We start from the raw sequence: 22,474 nt of genomic DNA, 5'->3' as shown, positions 1-22,474 counted from the left end.
ATGACCACACCACCAGTTAACGCAACCTCACCACCTGTCAACGCAACATCAACACCCATCAATGCAACATCACCACCAGTCAATGCAACATCACCTCCAGTCAATGCCACCTCACCAACGGTCAACATGACCTCATTCCAAACAATTTCAACTATGTCACCACCTGGTAATACAAATCCTACACTCGATAAAAATACAATAGTTTTTCGTTAAAATGACTGCCACACAAAAAGTTGCTACAGTATGTGTCATTTTAACAACGCTGGCACCAAGTGCAATTTGTTCATTTGACTTGATTTTTTGAATACTTTTGTAGGTAATACAAGCTCTCCACCCGTAAATGGAACCTCCAGACCACCAAGAGTCACTACTATTGGTGCCCCAGCTACAACAGTTGCAAAACCACCAGAGCCAAGAATTAAGTTGGGATTTAGGTTGCGGCAAAATTTTACAGCAGAGCTTAGTAACCAATCCTCACCTCAGTTCCAGACATTAAAAGGCCAAGTTGCATCAGCGGTAAGTTTGTGTAATTCGTATAGTGTTTTGTTTTGTTTGGTTTTTTTTGCATTTTTCAACAACTATACCTAAAACATCTACATGACAGAATTTTGCAAGATGGTCTTTTCACCAAGTGTTTAATAAGATAATGAAACTAAATAAAATGTTGATTCTTGTAGTGTGGATGAGTTGTCAACAAAGTGTAGCAGGTAATAGCAGAAAATGCATTCATTGAAATTAACATTTATATTGATTCACAGCTCAACACTGTCTATTCGCAAAGATTTGGAGTTGCTTTCAATCGAACTGAAATCAGAGGCTTCAGGTATAAAACACTGCTTGCTTTCGCATATTAGAAAGTTTTTTGGTAATGTATTGATATTTTGCTGATTATTAATGAAAACTGAAGGAGGTGCTGTACTTTTGTCATTTGTCTGTTAGGGTTTATGATATATTACAAACATGTTCAGATTTGTAGAATATTATTCATTTTTGATAGCTATAGTAGTCCTTGTCATTTTGCCATAATTAAACAATAATGGCCACAACAGCCAAATAACATTACAGCATTTAAACATTACTTTTCACAAATACTTCTGTTACAGACAGGGATCCGTTGTGGTAGAGGCTGAGCTGATATTCAACAATGTGACTACACTACCAAATGCCAGTTCTGCAGCTGAAACGTTTAGGACTGCTGCTTCCAGCTCTAACTTTTCACTCACTGTCAACACATCATCTATTTCGGCAGCCGGTAAGACATAATATTATTCAAAATATTTTATTTTGTAAATGATTATTGGAAGCTCATACAGAATAAATGATGACAAGCATTTGTTTAGAAATACAACAAAATCCCTTTTGGCAATTGTTATTTTCAGTTGTTTTGGCACCAACTCAACCCCCATCCAGCAGCTGCACCTACAACAATGACGGCAATTACTTCCTCCGCAGGTATTATGATGACACAACCGGTCAATGAATTTGAATTCTGTTCAGTTTAACAATGCAAATACTGCTATTCAGTCATTACTCGATATGAACACAATTGAATTATCACAATTCAGTGTAACTCGCTGCATTACAATAAAATACTCAAAACATTTGCACAACCAGTCAACACCACTTCACCACCAGTCAACGCAACATCCCCACCAGTCAACATGACCTCACCACCACTCAACATGACCTCAGCACCAGTAAATGCAACATCAACAACCATCAATGCAACCTCACCATCTGTCAATGCAACATCACCACCCATCAATGCAACTGCATCACCAGTCAATGCAACATCACCACCCATCAATGCAACCTCACCACCAGTCAATGCAACATCACCACCCATCAATGCAACAGCACCTCCTGTCAACGCCACCTCACCACCAGTTAACATGACCTCACCACCAGTCAACATGACCACACCACCAGTTAACGCAACCTCACCACCTGTCAACGCAACATCAACACCCATCAATGCAACATCACCACCAGTCAATGCAACATCACCTCCAGTCAACGCCACCTCACCAACGGTCAACATGACCTCATTCCAAACAATTTCAACCATGTCACCACCTGGTAATACAAATCCTACACTCGATAAAAATACAATAGTTTTTCGTTAAAATGACTGCCACACAAAAAGTTGCTACAGTATGTGTCATTTTAACAACACTGGCACCAAGTGCAATTTGTTCATTTGACTTGATTTTTTGAATACTTTTGTAGGTAATACAAGCTCTCCACCCGTAAATGGAACCTCCAGACCACCAAGAGTCACTACTATTGGTGCCCCAGCTACAACAGTTGCAACACCACCAGAGCCAAGAATTAAGTTGGGATTTAGGTTGCGGCAAAATTTTACAGCAGAGCTTAGTAACCAATCCTCACCTCAGTTCCAGACATTAAAAGGCCAAGTTGCATCAGCGGTAAGTTTGTGTAATTTGTATAGTGTTTTGTTTTGTTTGTTTTTTTTTGCATTTTTCAACAACTATACCTAAAACATCTACATGACAGAATTTTGCAAGATGGTCTTTTCACCAAGTGTTTAATAAGATAATGAAACTAAATAAAATGTTGATTCTTGTAGTGTGGATGAGTTGTCAACAAAGTGTAGCAGGTAATAGCAGAAAATGCATTCATTGAAATTAACATTTATATTGATTCACAGCTCAACACTGTCTATTCGCAAAGATTTGGAGTTGCTTTCAATCGAACTGAAATCAGAGGCTTCAGGTATAAAACACTGCTTGCTTTCGCATATTAGAAAGTTATTTGGTAATGTATTGATTTTTTGCTGATTATTAATGAAAACTGAAGGAGGTGCTGTACTTTTGTCATTTGTCTGTTAGGGTTTATGATATATTACAAACATGTTCAGATTTGTAGAATATTATTCATTTTTGATAGCTATATTAGTCCTTGTCATTTTGCCATAATTAAACAATAATGGCCACAACAGCCAAATAACATTACAGCATTTAAACATTACTTTTCACAAATACTTCTGTTACAGACAGGGATCCGTTGTGGTAGAGGCTGAGCTGATATTCAACAATGTGACTACACTACCAAATGCCAGTTCTGCAGCTGAAACGTTTAGGACTGCTGCTTCCAGCTCTAACTTTTCACTCACTGTCAACACATCATCTATTTCGGCAGCCGGTAAGACATAATATTATTCAAAATATTTTATTTTGTAAATGATTATTGGAAGCTCATACAGAATAAATGATGACAAGCATTTGTTTAGAAATACAACAAAATCCCTTTTGGCAATTGTTATTTTCAGTTGTTTTGGCACCAACTCAACCCCCATCCACAGCTGCACCTACAACAATGACGGCAATTACTTCCTCCGCAGGTATTATGATGACACAACCGGTCAATGAATTTGAATTCTGTTCAGTTTAACAATGCAAATACTGCTATTCAGTCATTACTCGATATGAACACAATTGAATTATCACAATTCAGTGTAACTCGCTGCATTACAATAAAATACTCAAAACATTTGCACAACCAGTCAACACCACTTCACCACCAGTCAACGCAACATCCCCACCAGTCAACATGACCTCACCACCACTCAACATGACCTCAGCACCAGTAAATGCAACATCAACAACCATCAATGCAACCTCACCATCTGTCAATGCAACATCACCACCCATCAATGCAACTGCATCAGCAGTCAATGCAACATCACCACCCATCAATGCAACCTCACCACCAGTCAATGCAACGTCACCAACCATCAATGCAACAGCACCTCCAGTCAACGCCACCTCACCACCAGTTAACATGACCTCACCACCAGTCAACATGACCACACCACCAGTTAACGCAACCTCACCACCTGTCAACGCAACATCAACACCCATCAATGCAACATCACCACCAGTCAATGCAACATCACCTCCAGTCAACGCCACCTCACCAACGGTCAACATGACCTCATTCCAAACAATTTCAACCATGTCACCACCTGGTAATACAAATCCTACACTCGATAAAAATACAATAGTTTTTCGTTAAAATGACTGCCACACAAAAAGTTGCTACAGTATGTGTCATTTTAACAACACTGGCACCAAGTGCAATTTGTTCATTTGACTTGATTTTTTGAATACTTTTGTAGGTAATACAAGCTCTCCACCCGTAAATGGAACCTCCAGACCACCAAGAGTCACTACTATTGGTGCCCCAGCTACAACAGTTGCAACACCACCAGAGCCAAGAATTAAGTTGGGATTTAGGTTGCGGCAAAATTTTACAGCAGAGCTTAGTAACCAATCCTCACCTCAGTTCCAGACATTAAAAGGCCAAGTTGCATCAGCGGTAAGTTTGTGTAATTTGTATAGTGTTTTGTTTTGTTTGGTTTTTTTTGCATTTTTCAACAACTATACCTAAAACATCTACATGACAGAATTTTGCAAGATGGTCTTTTCACCAAGTGTTTAATAAGATAATGAAACTAAATAAAATGTTGATTCTTGTAGTGTGGATGAGTTGTCAACAAAGTGTAGCAGGTAATAGCAGAAAATGCATTCATTGAAATTAACATTTATATTGATTCACAGCTCAACACTGTCTATTCGCAAAGATTTGGAGTTGCTTTCAATCGAACTGAAATCAGAGGCTTCAGGTATAAAACACTGCTTGCTTTCGCATATTAGAAAGTTATTTGGTAATGTATTGATTTTTTGCTGATTATTAATGAAAACTGAAGGAGGTGCTGTACTTTTGTCATTTGTCTGTTAGGGTTTATGATATATTACAAACATGTTCAGATTTGTAGAATATTATTCATTTTTGATAGCTATAGTAGTCCTTGTCATTTTGCCATAATTAAACAATAATGGCCACAACAGCCAAATAACATTACAGCATTTAAACATTACTTTTCACAAATACTTCTGTTACAGACAGGGATCCGTTGTGGTAGAGGCTGAGCTGATATTCAACAATGTGACTACACTACCAAATGCCAGTTCTGCAGCTGAAACGTTGAGGACTGCTGCTTCCAGCTCTAACTTTTCACTCACTGTCAACACATCATCTATTTCGGCAGCCGGTAAGACATAATATTATTCAAAATATTTTATTTTGTAAATGATTATTGGAAGCTCATACAGAATAAATGATGACAAGCATTTGTTTAGAAATACAACAAAATCCCTTTTGGCAATTGTTATTTTCAGTTGTTTTGGCACCAACTCAACCCCCATCCACAGCTGCACCTACAACAATGACGGCAATTACTTCCTCCGCAGGTATTATGATGACACAACCGGTCAATGAATTTGAATTCTGTTCAGTTTAACAATGCAAATACTGCTATTCAGTCATTACTCGATATGAACACAATTGAATTATCACAATTCAGTGTAACTCGCTGCATTACAATAAAATACTCAAAACATTTGCACAACCAGTCAACACCACTTCACCACCAGTCAACGCAACATCCCCACCAGTCAACATGACCTCACCACCACTCAACATAACCTCAGCACCAGTAAATGCAACATCAACAACCATCAATGCAACAGCACCTCCAGTCAACGCCACCTCACGACCATTCAACATGACCTCACCACCAGTCAACATGACCACACCACGAGGTAACGCAACCTCACCACCAGTCAATGCAACATCACCATCAGTCAATGCAACATCACCACCCATCAATGCAACCTCACCACCAGTCAATGCAACATCACCACCCATCAATGCAACCTCACCACCAGTCAATGCAACATCACCACCAGTCAACATGACCTCACCACCACTCAATGTGACCTCACCACCAGTCAACATGACCTCAGCACCAGTAAATGCAACATCACCAACCTTCAATGCAACATCACCATCCGTCAATGCAACATCACCACCCATCAATGCAACCTCACCCCCAATCAATGCAACATCACCACCCATCAATGCTACCTCACCACCAGTCAATGCAACATCGCCACCCGTCAATGCAACATCGCCACCCATCAATGCAACCTCACCACCAATCAACACCACTTCACCACCAGTCAATGCAACCTCACCACCAGTCAACGCCGTCTCACCACCAGTCAACATGACCACACCACGAGGTAACGCAACCTCACCACCAGTCAATGCAACATCACCATCCGTCAATGCAACATCACCACCCATCAATGCAACCTCACCCCCAGTCAATGCAACATCACCACCCATCAATGCTACCTCACCACCAGTCAATGCAACATCGCCACCCGTCAATGCAACATCGCCACCCATCAATGCAACCTCACCACCAATCAACACCTCTTCACCACCAGTCAATGCAACCTCACCACCAGTCAACGCCACCTCACCACCAGTCAACATGACCTCACCACCAGTCAACATGACCACACCACCAGGTAATGCAACCTCACCATCCATCAATGCAACCTCACCATCAGTCAATGCAACATCACCACCCATCAATGCAACCTCACCACCAGTCAATGCAACGTCACCAACCATCAATGCAACAGCACCTCCGGTCAACACCACCTCACCACCAGTAAACATGACCTCACCACCAGTCAAAATGACCACACCACTAGTTAACGCAACCTCACCACCTGTCAACGCAACATCAACACCCATCAATGCAACATCACCACCAGTCAATGCAACATCACCACCAGTCAATGCAACCTCACCACCAGTCAATGCAACATCACCATCAGTCAATGCAACATCACCACCCATCAATGCAACATCACCACCAGTCAATGCAACATCACCAACCATCAATGCAACCTCACCACCAGTCAATGCAACATCACCATCTGTCAATGCAACCTCACCACCAGTCAATGCAACATCGCCACCCGTCAATGCAACATCACCACCAATCAACACCACTTCACCACCAGTCAATGCAACCTCACCACCAGTCAACATGACCTCACCACCAGTCAACATGACCACACCACCAGGTAACGCAACCTCACCATCCATCAATGCAACCTCACCACCAGTCAATGCAACATCTCCACCCATCAATGCAACATCACCACCCATCAATGCAACCTCATCACCAGTCAATGCAACATCACCACCCATCAATGCAACCTCACCATCAGTCAATGCAACGTCACCAACCATCAATGCAACAGCACCTCCGGTCAACACCACCTCACCACCAGTAAACACGACCTCACCACCGGTCAACATGACCACACCACCAGTTAACGCAACCTCACCACCTGTCACCGCAACATCAACACCCATCAATGCAACATCACCACCAGTCAATGCAACATCACCACCCATCAATGCAACAGCACCTCCAGTCAACGCCACCTCACCAACGGTCAACATGACCTCATTCCAAACAATTTCGACTATGTCTCCACCTGGTAATACAAATCCTACACTCGATAAAAATACAATAGTTTTTCGTTAAAATGACTGCCACACAAAAAGTTGCTACAGTATGTGTCATTTTAACAACACTGGCACCAAGTGCAACCTGTTCATTTGACTTAATTTTTTGAATACTTTTTGCAGGTAATACAAACTCTCCACCCGTAAATGGAACCTCCAGACCACCAAGAGTCACTACTATTGGAGCCCCAGCTACAACAGTTGCAACACCACCAGAGCCAAGAATTAAGTTGGGATTTAGTTTGCGGCAAAATTTTACAGCAGAACTTAGTAACCAATCCTCACCTCAGTTCCAGACATTAAAAGGCCAAGTTGCATCAGCGGTAAGTTTGTGTAATTTGTATAGTGTTTTCTTTTTTTTTTTTTTTTGCAGTTTTCAACAACTATACCTAAAACGTTTACATGACAGAATTTTGCAAGATGGTCTTTTCACCAAGTGTTTAATAAGATAATGAAACTAAATAAAATGTTGATTCTTGTAGTGTGGATGAGTTGTCAACAAAGTGTAGCAGGTAATAGCAGAAAATGCATTCACTGAATAAACATTTATATTCATTCACAGCTCAACACTGTCTATTCGCAAAGATTTGGAGCTGCTTTCAATCGAACTGAAATCAGAGGCTTCAGGTATAAAACACTGCTTGTTTTCGCATATTAGAAAGTTGTTTGGTAATGTATTGATTTTTTGCATTAATGAAAACTGAAAGAAGTGCTGTACTGTTTTTTCATTTGTCTGTTCGGGTTTATCATATATTACAAACATGTTCAGATTTGTAGAATACATTTAAATTATCCATTTTTGGTAACTATATTAGTCCTTGTCATTTTGCCATAGTTAAGCAATAATGGCCACAACAACCAAATAACATCACGGCATTTAAACATTACTTTTCACAAATACTTCTGTTACAGACAGGGATCCGTTGTGGTAGAGGCTGAGCTGATATTCAACAATGTGACTACACTACCAAATGCCAGTTCTGCAGCTGAAACGTTGAGGACTGCTGCTTCCAGCTCTAACTTTTCACTCACTGTCAACACATCATCTATTTCGGCAGCCGGTAAGACATAATATTATTCAAAATCTTATATTTTGTAAATGATTATTGGAAGCTCATACAGAATAAATGATGACAAGCATTTGTTTAGAAATACAACAAAATCCCTTTTGGTAACTGTTGTTTTCAGTTGTTTTGGCACCAACTCAACCCCCACCGGGCAATGCAACATCACCACCAATCAACACCACTTCACCTCCAGTCAATGCAACCTCACCACCAGTCAACGCCACCTCACCACCAGTCAACGCAACATCCCCACCTGTCAACGCCACTTCACCACCAGTCAACGCCACTTCACCAGCAGTCAACACAACTTCACCACCTGTTAATGCAACCTCACCAGCAGGTAATGCAAAGTCTCACACTCATACATCACTTGAAGTTGATGCAGTTTATGCAGCTCTAATAACTGTAAACTTGCATAATACTCGTAAATAATCTTTAATACTTGTAAGTAATGCAACCTCCCCTTCAGTGAATGGAACATCAGCACAACCAGTTATCACAACTGGTGCTCCAGCCTCAACAGCTGTCCCCGAAGACTCAAAGATCACATTGGGATTCAGGTTGCAGCAAACCTTTAGACCACAACTTCTAAACCGATCCTCTCAAGAGTTTAAGGATTTAGAAAAGAATGTAACATCACAAGTAAGTTCATTTACTTTTGTTATTATCTGTATATAACTGAAAACTTGCATAGTATATTTTCAAATCTCATGCAAAAGAAATATATAATATATATCTAATATGTGTGTGTGTGAGTATGTGTGTGGTTATTGGCATTTGATATTGTGACCGGTCATCACTTTCAGAGCGTTATTTAAAAGGCTGTCTGAGGGTCAAGACTTGTTTTTAAGGGTAACAGTAAGGGTTATTTATTTGTAATGGTTAAGGTTAGGTTAAGGGGCAATAAACTGCATTATGCTACGCAAAGGCTTGCCTGTTTGGTATAGTAACATCTAAAACAAATGAGTATACCGATGGACAGCAGAGATGTAGACAAAGTTATGAAATAAAAACAGGTGAATGAATAACCAAATGATATTATAGTGTGGCAAAAACAATTCTCTCACATCTCTCATTGTTGTTTTTTGACGTTACTTGAACTGTTTTTCAATTTCATTTCTCCAGCTTAATGGTGTCTATTCTAAGAGATTTGGAAACCGTTTCCTTCGATCTGAGATCACCTCTTTCAGGTATATGACAGTTTTCATAATCTAACATTAGAAAAACATCCGATGTTTTATTAAAGCTGTATGCACGGCACTGTGTTAATTGAAACTTATTCAGCAAAGTTAAGTATGCGTTTTCTTTACCTACAAATCTGGAGACGTTATTTTGGTCATACATGTTTTTCTAGAATTGATAGTTCATTTGCTTAATTATAGTTCGGTCTTCATAAAGTGTCATTTGATATTGAGGTGTCACAACTAACAGACACCAATAAGTATAATGACAATACTTTGTCTTACAGTCAAGGTTCAGTCGTGGTGAATTCTCAGCTGATATTCAACAATGTCAGCTCAGTGCCAGAAACAAGTGTTGTGGTAGATACTCTGGTACAAGCAGCATCCAACGGTTCCATCAGCATTCCAGTGAATACATCAAGTGTTGTTGCAACAAGTAAGAGTTGATTTAATATTTTATTATTTATGAAAAAAAACGTTGTTTTTTTTACAACATTGTGTTTCCAAGGTTCCTGCACATGGTAAAAGAAGCTAAATTTTGTTTTTGTAGGAACAATTACAACAACAGTGGCACCTACAACTGCCCCAACTACAACTCCCACCATTACAGCCACCTCCACTGCCGCTCCAGTTACAGCCACCTCCACTGCCGCTCCCGTTACAGCCACCTCCACTACCGCTCCAGTTACAGCCGCCTCTACCACAGCTTCTCCAGCATCAACAGATCCTCCTTCATCCACTGAGGGAACCCTTAGCCTTGTGTTTAGTCTAAACCGAACATTCACATCAGATCTTTCCAATCAATCCTCAGCAGCGTTTAAGACTTTGGCTGCAACAGTCGTCACAGAGGTAAGCTGTCTATGCTCTAACAGTGTACTACTAACAACATAAACTTCCACCGCGATAAATTGAATTCACTTTCTAACAATAACATTCCGTGTGCATCATAAAACAAAGAAGCATCTTCTGAACTTAAGTGCAGAATTTAGTTTAATTTTTTTTAAGCAGTCAGTTACCATCATTTTCACTGGAAAAAATCTAAGCCAATATAATTATGTTTTTGTCATGGAACTTGTTATTCACACCAAACAGAACAAAACACATTATCCAAATCATCCTGCTGCTTAAGAATTCTGGGAAACAAAAAACTGCAGATATATTGATTAAGTTGTTGCTGTATTTGTACACCCCAGCCTTGTTTGAAGAGGTGAATATATTAATTTCCATTAATCACACAGTGATTGTTGGACCTACTGAAAGGTTTTCTTTTGGGCTTACTTGGTGCAAGGTAGCAACACCTCAAAAGTGAGGTTGAGCCCCAGATCCCAGTGTGGCTCACTCTCCACTGTCCTTAAACTTAAGCAACGCTCCTACCTTGCAGGGCAATAAGGAAACTAGATCCTTTCTGGTGAGATGTCCATTGGTACTTTTGTTGTATTTTTAATCGCAACTAACAGTTAAGCTGTCTTTCAGGTAAACACTGCAGGAAATGCGGCTTTTGGAGCAGACTACAGCCGCTGCATTGTAAACAGCTTCACGTAAGACAAAATAAATTTTTGACTGCATTATGCTCTATTCTTGGCATCCACTTGGTTTTAAAAAGTCTTCCTTTGTGTCTTTGTCCCTGCAGGAGTGGCTCTGTGGTTGTCACCACGACCACTGTGTTCAGAGATAAAAACTCAGTTCCTTCAGCTACTAATGCAACCTCCCTGTTCAGCAGTGAGCTCAGCAAATCTACTGCCCTGAATGTTATACCAGGAAGCGTTTCTGCACGTAAGTTGTTATATGAAGAAATGAATGGATTGCAAGTATTAATCTATTTAAAAATCAAATGCGTGTCTCAATGTCATACTTGTAATTCTCTAGTATGTCATTCAGGAACACTCTCGTCATTGATTAAATCATTTATTGCAACAAATGATATACAGTTAGGCTTGGCACTGTAGGCTCCACTCCAGAAGCTCCACAGATTTGACAAGCAGCATGCTAAATCAATCCAGGGAGCGCAATGTATACCCCCCTGCAGGAGTGGAGTCAAAACAACTAGATAAATTAGCCATTTTAGGCTCAGACTAAGCAGGTGGAGGCTGGGGTGGTGGTTGCAAGCTTGCCAACAGCAGCGATGTGCGTGTAGCAGTGTTGAAGGAGAGATCAGTGAATGACTGCTTGGGTTTAAATGGACCGCCTGATTTGGAAGAGTGGATGTGGTTGGTCAGAGACTGACACTGATCTGATCAGCTGGCTGTCAGCTGACTACAGCTGGGGCTTATGACTTGTGTGTCCTGCATGAATTTGCGCTATGCTTAATTTTTGGAATTTTTACAATGTTGTGCTTCCAAGGTTCCTGCACCTCGTAAAAGAAGCTAAATTGGGTTTTTTTTTAGGAACCACTACAACAACAGTGGCACCTACAACTGCCCCAACTGCAACTCCCACCATTACAGCTGCCTCCACTGCCGCTCCCATTACAGCCACCTCCACCGCGGCTCCCGTTACAGCCACCTCCACCGCGGCTCCCGTTACAGCCACCACCACTGCCGCTACCGTTACAGCCACCTCCACTGCCGCTCCAGTTACAGCCACCTCCACTGCCGCTCCAGTTACAGCCGCCTCTACCACAGCTTCTCCAGCATCAACAGATCCTCCCTCATCCACTGAGGGAACCCTTAGCCTCGTGTTTAGTCTCAACCGAACATTCACATCAGATCTCTCCGATCAATCCTCAGCAGCATTTAAGACTTTGGCTGCAACAGTGGTCACAGAGGTAAGCTGCCTATGCTCTACAACAGTGTACTACTAACAACATAAACTTCTACCATGATAAATTCAATTCACTTTCTAACAATAACATTCCATGGGCACATAAAACAGTGAAGCATCTTCTGAACTTAAGTGCAGAAGTTACATTTTCAAATATCCATCGAATATTTAAGCAGTCAGTCACCATCGTTTTCACTGGAAAAAATCTAAGCCAATATAATTATGTTTTTTTTTTTTTAATGGAACCTGTTATTCACACCAAACAGAACAAAACACATTATCCAAATCATCTCACTGCTTAAGAATTCTGGGTAACAAAAAATTGCAGATATTAATTGAGGTGTTGCTGCATTTGTACACACCAGCCTCCTTTGAAGAGGTGAATATATTGATTTCCATTAATCACACAGTAATTTTTGCAACTACTTGAAGGTTTTCTTTTGTGCTTACTTGGTGCATGGTAGCAATGCCCCAAAAGTGAGGTTGAGCCTCAGATTCCAGTGGGGCTCACTCTCCACTCTCTTCAAACTTCAACAGGGCAATAAGGAAACTAGATCCTGTCTGGTGAGATGTCCATTAGTACTTTTGTTGTATTTTTAATTTAAACTAACAGTTAAGTTGTCTTTCAGGTAAACACTGCAGGAAATGCGGCTTTTGGAGCAGACTACAGCCGCTGCATTGTAAACAACTTCACGTGAGACAAAATTAAATTTTTTGATAATATTATGCTCTATTCTTGGCATCCACTTAGTTTTAAAAAACTAACTTCCTTTGTGTCTTTGTCCCTGCAGGAGTGGCTCTGTGGTTGTCGACACGACCGCTGTGTTCAGAGATAAAAACTCAGTTCCTTCAGCTACTAATGCAACCTCCCTGTTCAGCAGTGAGCTCAGCAAATCTACTGCCCTGAATGTTATACCAGGAAGTGTTTCTGCACGTAAGTTGTTACATGAAGAAATGAATGGATTGCAAGTATTAATCTATTTAAAAATCAAATGCGTGTCTCAATGTCATATTTGTAATTCTCTTGTCATTTTTAAATATGAAAGTCAGATGAGGTTGGGATGAAGTTTTCTTTTATGCCTGCAATTTTGACTTGTGAAGTTTCCCTCCGTCCGCAGAATGTCCCTAACTAATACCTCTGCTTTTTCTAATATTTCAGAATCAACATCAACATCTGGCAGTGCTCCTTTGCCCACAGTGGGCTCATTGGCAGTCTTGTCACTAACACTGCTGGCTGCAGCACAGATGCTGATGGACATATAGGTCCCTAAGTCAGATACATTGACTAAACCAGTTGATTTGGAAAAGGCAATGATCCAATGAGCCAAAACCAAATCACATAACAAGTGTGCATTTTTAAATTTACCAATACACGACCATGTTGTAAAAAGATGCATATTGTGTTTCAGAAAATCTCAGTACTTTCCACATATGATTTAATGATCACTTGTGTTCTGATTCCCTTAGATTTAAGGAACTAATCATTAAGATTGCAATATCATATTTTATACTTTATGGAGATTCTTTGTAAGACCTGCCCTCGTATGTGTACTTTTTGGGAATACCTCTTTATATGCATCTGTAACATAAAAAAAAAAAAGACCAGTTTACATCCACTGAGAATGAGGGAAGAAGTGTGCAGTTAATATCGTGCCAAAAGCTTAGGGTGTAGAGTTGACATGATCTTGATGCTTGAAACCAATGATTCATATTACGTCTAAGACAAACGATTGATGTTGGAGTTTTAAAAAACAACATATTTAATGATGAGGATGACTTCTACATAACCCTAACAATGGAGTTTAAGGTGGGTTACTTTACATTCAACATGTCAGAATATTTTAGGAAAGATATTGCCATAGAATATAATGCTGGGTGTTGAAGAATCATACCCTATGAAGTAAATTTGTCAACAGTGACATGTTGATTATTGGATGCTAGTTTGAAAGAGCTGAAGTACTATAATTTATTATTTTTCAATTAAATGATTAACGTTTTGAACAGAATGCTGATTCCTGTATGTTTTTGAGAAGGGGAATAATCAACATTTTCATATTTGTTCATAAACACAATATTGAAATATCATTTTAAAAGATACCCTCTTGTTTTCTGAAATTGTTCTTTTTGACTCTTTTTTGAACAGATAAAATAACAAACACATGTGTTACTTTTAGATATATCAGCTGTGTAGTGTCTGATTAAAAAACATATAAAACTTCACTTTGTCAACATCAGGGTTTATGATCATTGCCAAGACTGGCAGTAGATTTCAGAGGAATACAAGGGAATGGGAATGTCATGATGAGGAAATGAAAGAACCATTAGAAAAGAAGCACATCCCGGCAAGATTCTTTTTGACTTTTGATTAAAGTCACGTGTCATTCTTTCTTGTCCCGAACTTCACTCATTCAAAAAACAGTGTTAAATGAATACCTGCATTGGAAACAAGTAACCTCAATTTTATGTATACTTGGTGACTCAGCACATAGAAACATCCTCAAAGTTATTGACTAAATAGCAACTCATGTTTTGCATGTGTTTGCCATCACTTCTAATCAAGCCCTTGGCCTATTTTTTAACCTTACGTCTATACACACTATAACATTCCTATATGAATTGCTATACATTGGAAGGCTTTCTTCACCAACCTTAAAACTTACGCAACAAGTGTGAAAGCATGCACAGTAAGGTATTGATTGTAGTCTCTTACACATGTAGAGATGCTGGTAGGTTGGCATTATCAGTCCTGTCATAGGAATGGTGTCTGCAGCATGTGTACAAGAACAAGAGCAAGACTGACACACAGACATGGGAGAAACAAGCAAGCTTATATATGGCGGAAATTGGATGAACATCAATGCATGAAAATGCGTCACTCAGAGAGTTTGGCAGGCAACAGTGATCCAAATCATCTGGTCGAGTGGAAAGAAAAACAGCTGAGCCTCTTTACACATCTGGTCATTTGTCACTTGGGCACTTAGCTGCCCACTGAAGTAGCAACAGCGCAAAGTGAATTTTGCTCTGATACATTCATTTCAAGGAACAATATTATAATTATCTTTGACTGTGGTATCTTCACACATTCATTTCATCAGAGTAGTTAGTGGTTTGACATAAACAGCAGCTAACGACTAACAAAAGCATCATGAAATCATTCTTAGAGTTTGGAAAGGCAGCATTCACAGACATGAGTCAACATTGCGTTACATTACGTTAGCACAAATTCATAACTGTGCCTGTCATGAGTGGGGTCACACATGGAGGTTTTTTTTTTTTTCTTTAGGTTTCTCAAGGTACTCTTGCATTGTGTTTGGTTTGTGCATACTTACAGCAATGATGAACTCATGATGTACATGCTATTGCAATAACACACCAGAAGAGGGCTTCATTGCCCCAAAGATCATCCAATCTAGTGTGTGTACAGCTAAAGTTGCAATGTTTACAGTTTTGTGTGCTCTGTGAGTCAAGGTCACATTGGCCTCACATTGGCCCCAGCCATGGCCAAAGCAGTTTTGATTAAGAAAATAGTCATCAAGGACAATTGAAATTGAAAAAATAAAACAGAAATCAATGAGATGAAGAAGAGGAGCATGTCTGTGATAGTGAGAAATTACTGTTACATTGTATTCACATTTAATCTCTTATAGGTTTTGTGAATAAAAACATCTTAACAGTCATAGCAATTACTGGAGTTCACTGATTAAATAAAACCAGAGATTAAGGACACAAATTTAGAGAAAGTAGGTTCCCTTCTTCTCATACTGTGCATAAAATTAAGTGCAATTGTTGTTTCTTCTCAATCTTTTCAATATTTCTAACTTTTACAAAAGACATGCACAGTAGGGAATATCAAAGAAATGATAAATGCATTGAGATTTTACTTTTGGAAACTTGAAGGATAAAAAGTACAGTAATCTGTATTGATTTTAAAACAAATCTAAGTTGAGATTTTGGGGACACACAAACAAAATCCACTTTACTAGACAGACAACAGCCACCTTAATCAGTTCAGAACAAAGCCTTGAACATACACCCACTCCTAAATATGAAGACAAAGGGGGTACTGAGGACAGTTGGGTCATTTGATGCCTTAGTACTTTAGTTTAATTTAAACGTTAAGATATTTTGCTCCAGTGTCAGGTAAACACAGAAAGATTCAGATGATGAAAGGATGAAGAGAGCAAATGTGCTAAATTCCTAGACACGATTGTCACAGTCCTTGTGGGATACATAATATATTCTTGTCTTGGATGTTTTAAAACCCTTCTACGGTTTCTAACCGTAATTGTATTCTCACAAATAAAATCGGTTTGGTAGGCTAGTGCTCGATGGGCATATGCTACGAAAAATTCCACCTTAACTGACCGGGATTGAGAAGCTGCTGTTGACCCATTTTAATAATAAGATGTAAAAAAAAATAATTGTGGGTGGTATATCTGTCAGTGTTGTCTTAAAATAGTTCATGATAACACATTAACTCAGATAAAGTATGCTTAAACAGTCAAATTAATCATTTAGGACAAAAACAAAGGGGGAAAAGTTTTTACAGGAAGTGCTCCATTTCTTATTGTGTGCAAGTCAATGACATCAAATATGTTGTCAGTTAACATTTTGCTTCATCATTTAGCAACATTTCAGTTTTTTTGTGCTCAAAACGTTACCTTGATAATAAATGAATTAAAAAAACATACTTAAAAAATATAACCAAATAGAAATAATTAATCGAAATTGCATGCCAAGACAGGGTTGGGAGGGTTACTTTAAAAATGTATTCCTGATACAGATATTACGGTTATTAACTCTTGAAAAATGTAGTGAGTAATATAATCCAAGTATCACAATATGAAAGTGATTACATTCTGTTACTTCTGGATTACTTCAATACCAAAAAATGCAGATAAAAGAAAGAAATAATGAGAATACAGAGTGTGTATTCCCTTAAATTACACCCTCTGTATTTGGTTTCATGACCATTTTGTTATTTCATTGTTTTGTTCCTTAACTGAAATACAGTTACCTTTTTTTTGTTTCCTGATCACATTACAAGTAATCTCCACAGGAGTTCCAGAATGATAGATAATGTGAAGGATCACATATATTAGATTTATAGTAGCCCGAGTCTGTACTACACTGTTGATAATAACATGTGTAATCACATTATACAGGTCACTTCATTTGCTCCCTTGTAAATGAAACAAAGCTTGGGAATCAACCTCTTTCCACTCCTCTTTCAGAAACAAAAGAACAGATGTGCAGCCAGTCTACACCATCTGTAAAGCACACTTGCATTATACATATGAATAACTGGTCCGACAAAACAGTAGTTATTGAGCCAATGTGCCTTTTATTGTGCCCTTCATTGAAAATCCCCCCATGTTTAATTAGAACACATCCGCCACACTTGAGATACGTCTGTCACTGGCGGAGGCCCAAGGTATTCAAGCTTGGCTGGACTGAATGTGCTCTACTGCACACTGAAACACATGAAAGGGTTGATGAGAGCTTTTTTAGGGCGATGTCGAGTGCTGATGGTCGAGTGATTGAGAACTGAATGCCATCCCCAGAGCCACACTGACGTGACTTAAAAAAAACACACAATGCCGTGAGTGACACCCAGTTCTTAATGAATTATCCGTAGAAAACGAGTTGCACTGTAATGCACAGAGTGTAAACTCAGCCTGAGCAATCCTGTTTATGGATTTATCAATAGTCTTAATTGGAGTGTTATGTTCTAACATTGATTTTGTGTCAAATATAATTTCCTGGCTTATCAGTGTTGTAAAACAACAATGATGCAATGATTTTTTAAACAGGTCTGTACACATGTAAACCTTTTGAAGTAATCTACGGATACCACAGTAAGAGCAGAAAATTAAGAAATGTCAGTGTCCTGGTTGTTCTTATCTACAGTCACTTAAATTGAGTTGGCAGGGAAGCTGGCAGCAGACTGTATTTTGTTACCGTGATTGTTGTTGCATGTGTTCATCAGAGCCCACACCCAAGCCCTCCCACCCCCCCTCATCTCTGTGTAAAAACCAAGGTTGACAGACCTGCAGTATGATACAGACATTAGGCAGACAGATGATCATTGCTCTTCTGTACAGGTGAGTGTCATTTACAGTTTTCTGGTACTGCTCGATGTGATAGTTGATACACAAGCTTTAAAAAGACCTGGTTTGAAATGTTAACATCTCTGAATAAGTTAATTGAGTCATGTTTAAAAATTAGCTGCTCTCCGTAGAATCAGACGGAAAGAAACAGAATCCTTGCGGATTTGGGAGACTTTAATTGTAGCTTTGTCAGATTTGTAGTTACGATATCTTACTAACAAAAAAATCTTGCCTTGATATTTTATATTACATTTAAATGAGGACATCGTCATCATAATAATTTAAGTGTCGTTGCACTGCAAAAATGACAAAACAAACAGACAGAATGTGATAAAGTATTTGTATTAATACCAGGCATATAGACAAATAAGACAAATATGATCACGCTTTGTTTTATTCAATGACTTATTAAACTTTTATAAGCTCAAGAGGAAGGTTTTGCTTTAAAATTATATTAATTATTGTCTACTGGCAGTGTAAGTAAACTGAAAATGTAAGGTTTTGTTGTTCTTGTTTTGTTGACAATAGCAGAGAAAAGGTATTACACAAAATAGAAAGTCTTTGATACAACCCGTACCCATTTTTGCCTCTTTAGAGAGGTAGAGGGCACTTCAGCACTCAGCACTGATACCTACTCGCACTGAATGAAGAATTAATATGACAGCAACCTTTATGACAATCACAACAGAGGATAACTATAGGATCTATAGGTAAAGAAAAAAATGACTTACTTTAACTTGATTTTACTGATACATGCAAGCTGTGATGTTGTGCGTCGGTTCAGCTCAACAAGTGTACAAGCCGAGCAAAAGTCTGCAGTTTTCACTCAGCATCACTTTGCCATCACCGCCAGTCCCTGCGGTGTTCATTAAAATCTACTCCAAGTCAGCTGGAACATCTGCTCCCTGTTCACACCACTGGCACTCAGAACTTAATGTTATTCTGTTCCTTACAGTCATATGTGCTCTGCTGTGTGACATACTCTAATGTGCAGTGCATTCAGTGAATTCAGAGGGCTAAAGTTTCATAAACATGTTATTGTTCCCTTAGGATAAAATAATCCTTTGTGACATTTAGTGAATTACTGATATTTGTACATTCTTATATTCAGTTTCTAAATAATGTTGCGATAAATGTTACACTCCGAGTTCTGCTCTCCTAAATATATTGGTAAATGAGAAAAGAACTGACGGACTACACACCAGCTTCTTTTTAACTCAACCTCCACACTCCAATATAAAGATTCTTTATTTTGATGACTTACTATTTATTTTGCTTTCTATTTAATTTCCATTTTAGTAAGTAGCCTGTAGGGGATACAAGCTTCATCTTTTTAAAAAACCCTGCTGTGAAAGAATAAAAAAAAAAAATAGATTCATCCTGAAACTTGTTATCTGTTATATGCCGAGAGTATTTATTTTGTCTTGTTCCAGAAAACAACAGGTGGCCATGTATCATTCTCCCTTATCATATCAAGATTTGTGTTGATGAAAAGAACATTTGTTTTTTTCTCTTCACACCAAGCTAAGAGATGGCATTTTAGATACGGTTACCACATGAGAACAAGCAGGTCCATGGTCTCCTGCGATTCGTACGTCAAACTAAAGCTTACAGTTTGGAGTTCAGCTCATAAGAAGTTACCATGGAGCAGCAATTGGGTCAGAAACAAACAGAATTCTGGGTGGTTTGTGCACTTTTTCACTGTTAATGTACCATAGAAGAGCGTAGGCAAACTGCTTTGAGACGTCTCGCTTGAGCCCAAAACTCTCATTATTTATGACCATATCTGTGTGTTTTGACAGGTTTGATTAGACCATGGATAACAGCAGCTGGGGATTGCTTGGAGATGGTAACACATCTCTCGAGTCCTGTACTACACTGAGGAACCTGACATCTCGCATTTTCCTATATGCCTTCCTCTCTGTTGGCATTATCTGCACAGTGGTGGGCAACTTCCTGGTGGTCTTGTCCATCGCCTACTTCAAGCAGTTGCAGTCACCCACAAACTCCTTCGTCATGTCTCTTGCAGTGGCTGACTGCCTCGTTGGCCTGTTAGTGATGCCTTATAGTATGATTCGGACTGTGGAGGGATGCTGGTACTTTGGTTTCCTTTTTTGTAAGCTTCACTCCAGCCTAGATGTAATGCTCTGCACTGCCTCAATATTCCATCTCAGCTGCATTGCCTTTGACCGCTACTACGCCGTCTGCAACCCCCTGCTTTACTCTTTAAAGATGTCCCACAATCGGGTGGCCTTTCTAATTGTTGTATGTTGGGCTGTTCCCATGCTCATCTCCTTTGGCCCCATAATGCTAGATCTCCATATTGCCGGTGTGGACATCCTGCTCCCTCAGGATGTGTGCGTGTTCTTGGTCAACCGAGTTTATGCTGTCATGGCCTCCTTGGTAGCCTTTTATTTGCCGATGGCTATCATGCTAATAGCCTACTGGAAAATCTTCAAAGCTGCCAAACGGCAGGCCAGGCAGATCAGCGCCATGGAAAGTCAGATGGCTAATGGAGTAGGCAAAGACTCAAGCAAGAAACAACGACACCGCAACACAATGAAGAGGGAAGGAAAGGCCGCAAAAACGTTGGGTATCATTATGGGAGTTTTCCTGATCTTCTGGATGCCCTTCTTTACAGTCAACATTGTGGACCCGTTCATTGAATACAGCACAGATGTGGTCATCTGGGACATATTTCTGTGGCTAGGATATATCAACTCATCTCTAAACCCCTTCCTGTACGGTTTCTTCAACCGTTCCTTCCGAAGGGCATTCCTCATGTTCATGGGCTGCAGAGTATGCCTGCCTGGATCCTCCCCTGGGATGGAGCTATCGCACACTAGGAAGGACGCAAATGAACGTGCAGATTAGATATAAAATAAAGTTAGTATATGTATGTTTTATGTAGGCAAAAATCTGTGAAAAGGAAGGGCTGCCTTCAGTCAGTCAGAAAGAATCATAATTATACTACGAGAAATATTAGTAAGCTGGTTCACTTACCATGCATTCAACCATAATGTATGAAAACATTGTTTAGTAATTCTGTGTAATGTGCTCTTTCTTTTTTCTTCTTTTTTTAACAAATGATGGAAAAAATGGTCTTCTCTTACTATTATTTTTGGATTATGTCCCTGTGTTAGTCTGTTTCTCCGGCCTTGGAAGAGCAGTTCCCCAATGTCGGAAACATGACATGAAAAGTCGCCCAGACAGTGGTCATGACCTGCAGGAATAATTAGGCAAGATGGTGTATTGCCTATATTTTGTTTATGCCTAAAGCACATGGATATGTTGAAGTCAAATCCTTCAAATGATCCCCAGATGAATTATAGCCACAATCAAAAGTGTTGTGCATTATTTTGAAAAGAGCTTTCCTTGACAAATTGTTTTTTTCAGTAAATAATGAATGAAGCTTCAAATGGGTCAGGGAAGATGGCAGAACTGAGAGGTGGGTGTATAATCGTAAGGCAGGATTACTCTTGTAGACCAGAGGAGGTCTTATAGAAAGGAATATAAAATAAGGGTTTTGTTTTGTTTTTTGTTCTTATGAAAAAAATTGATGACAGACGGATTTCAGAAGTTGCAGCACCCTTATTAGCTTCACTAAAAATAGCGGAAGGTAATGCCAGACCTCAAACTGTTGTGACAAAGTGGCAGGTGGTGCATGATTGAGGGCAGGTGTGGGTAGTGGTGCTCTGAGGATGCTTTTTATTTAATCGCTACACATTTTACATTCATTGTTAAGAATAACATAAAATGAACATTTTCTTTTTTTTTACATTATTGATAAAAACAGTAACACTATGAGAGTTAAATGCATATCACATGAGTAGCAATCATAAAAAAACAAATAAAAAAATAAACGTGTCTAATTTCTTTCACTTCTTTATTGCAAATGTGCTAAAAACATTCTTACACAGCCCAGCACCAGATA

The 22,474-nt window shown here is 39.2% G+C and overlaps 2 protein-coding genes across 9 annotated transcripts; both read left to right on the top strand.

Annotated features, from left to right (window-relative positions):
- Positions 1 to 6: 6 nt before the first annotated feature.
- LOC115589157 (uncharacterized threonine-rich GPI-anchored glycoprotein PJ4664.02-like) lies at positions 7 to 14,814 on the top strand. 8 transcript variants are annotated; one of them, XM_030429952.1, is made up of 31 exons: positions 7 to 166; positions 317 to 516; positions 759 to 823; positions 1,104 to 1,252; positions 1,380 to 1,452; positions 1,615 to 2,079; positions 2,230 to 2,429; positions 2,672 to 2,736; positions 3,017 to 3,165; positions 3,293 to 3,364; positions 3,527 to 3,991; positions 4,142 to 4,341; positions 4,584 to 4,648; positions 4,929 to 5,077; positions 5,205 to 5,276; positions 5,439 to 5,611; positions 6,095 to 7,394; positions 7,546 to 7,745; positions 7,985 to 8,049; positions 8,335 to 8,483; positions 8,611 to 8,829; positions 8,959 to 9,131; positions 9,615 to 9,679; positions 9,958 to 10,106; positions 10,221 to 10,519; positions 11,144 to 11,208; positions 11,301 to 11,443; positions 12,055 to 12,434; positions 13,060 to 13,124; positions 13,222 to 13,364; positions 13,590 to 14,814. In XM_030429952.1, the coding sequence occupies exons 4-31, from the start codon at positions 1,163 to 1,165 to the stop codon at positions 13,691 to 13,693; spliced, it is 5,757 nt and encodes a 1,918-aa protein (XP_030285812.1). In that variant the 5' UTR covers positions 7 to 166; positions 317 to 516; positions 759 to 823; positions 1,104 to 1,162; the 3' UTR covers positions 13,694 to 14,814. The 8 variants fall into 8 exon arrangements, with proteins under 8 accessions (XP_030285812.1, XP_030285773.1, XP_030285785.1 ...); XM_030429913.1 differs by having other exon boundaries at positions 5,439 to 6,404; positions 6,594 to 7,394; XM_030429925.1 differs by having other exon boundaries at positions 5,439 to 6,556; positions 6,935 to 7,394.
- A 3,559-nt stretch (positions 14,815 to 18,373) lies between these two features.
- Positions 18,374 to 22,398, top strand: LOC115579644 (5-hydroxytryptamine receptor 4). The gene is made up of 2 exons (XM_030413219.1): positions 18,374 to 18,534; positions 20,343 to 22,398. Exon 2 carries the CDS (start codon positions 20,356 to 20,358, stop codon positions 21,412 to 21,414), a length of 1,059 nt encoding a protein of 352 aa, XP_030269079.1. The 5' UTR covers positions 18,374 to 18,534; positions 20,343 to 20,355; the 3' UTR covers positions 21,415 to 22,398.
- The last annotated feature ends 76 nt before the right edge of the window (positions 22,399 to 22,474 follow it).

This window comes from Sparus aurata, chromosome 1 (assembly GCF_900880675.1).
Source record: "Sparus aurata chromosome 1, fSpaAur1.1, whole genome shotgun sequence".
Classification (NCBI taxonomy): domain Eukaryota; kingdom Metazoa; phylum Chordata; class Actinopteri; order Spariformes; family Sparidae; genus Sparus; species Sparus aurata.
This window is presented reverse-complemented; position numbering and strand designations above follow the sequence as displayed.

Excerpts from the sequence above, each read along its gene's own strand:
- LOC115579644 (XM_030413219.1), top strand. The coding sequence starts at position 20,356 with ATGGATAACAGCAGCTGGGGATTGCTTGGAGATGGTAACACATCTCTC.
- LOC115589157 (XM_030429897.1), top strand. The coding sequence starts at position 1,163 with ATGCCAGTTCTGCAGCTGAAACGTTTAGGACTGCTGCTTCCAGCTCTA. Across the intron at positions 2,080-2,229 it reads TTCAACCATGTCACCACCTG|GTAATACAAGCTCTCCACCC; the intron begins GTAATACAAATC and ends ATACTTTTGTAG. Across the intron at positions 3,365-3,526 it reads GGCAATTACTTCCTCCGCAG|TCAACACCACTTCACCACCA; the intron begins GTATTATGATGA and ends TTGCACAACCAG.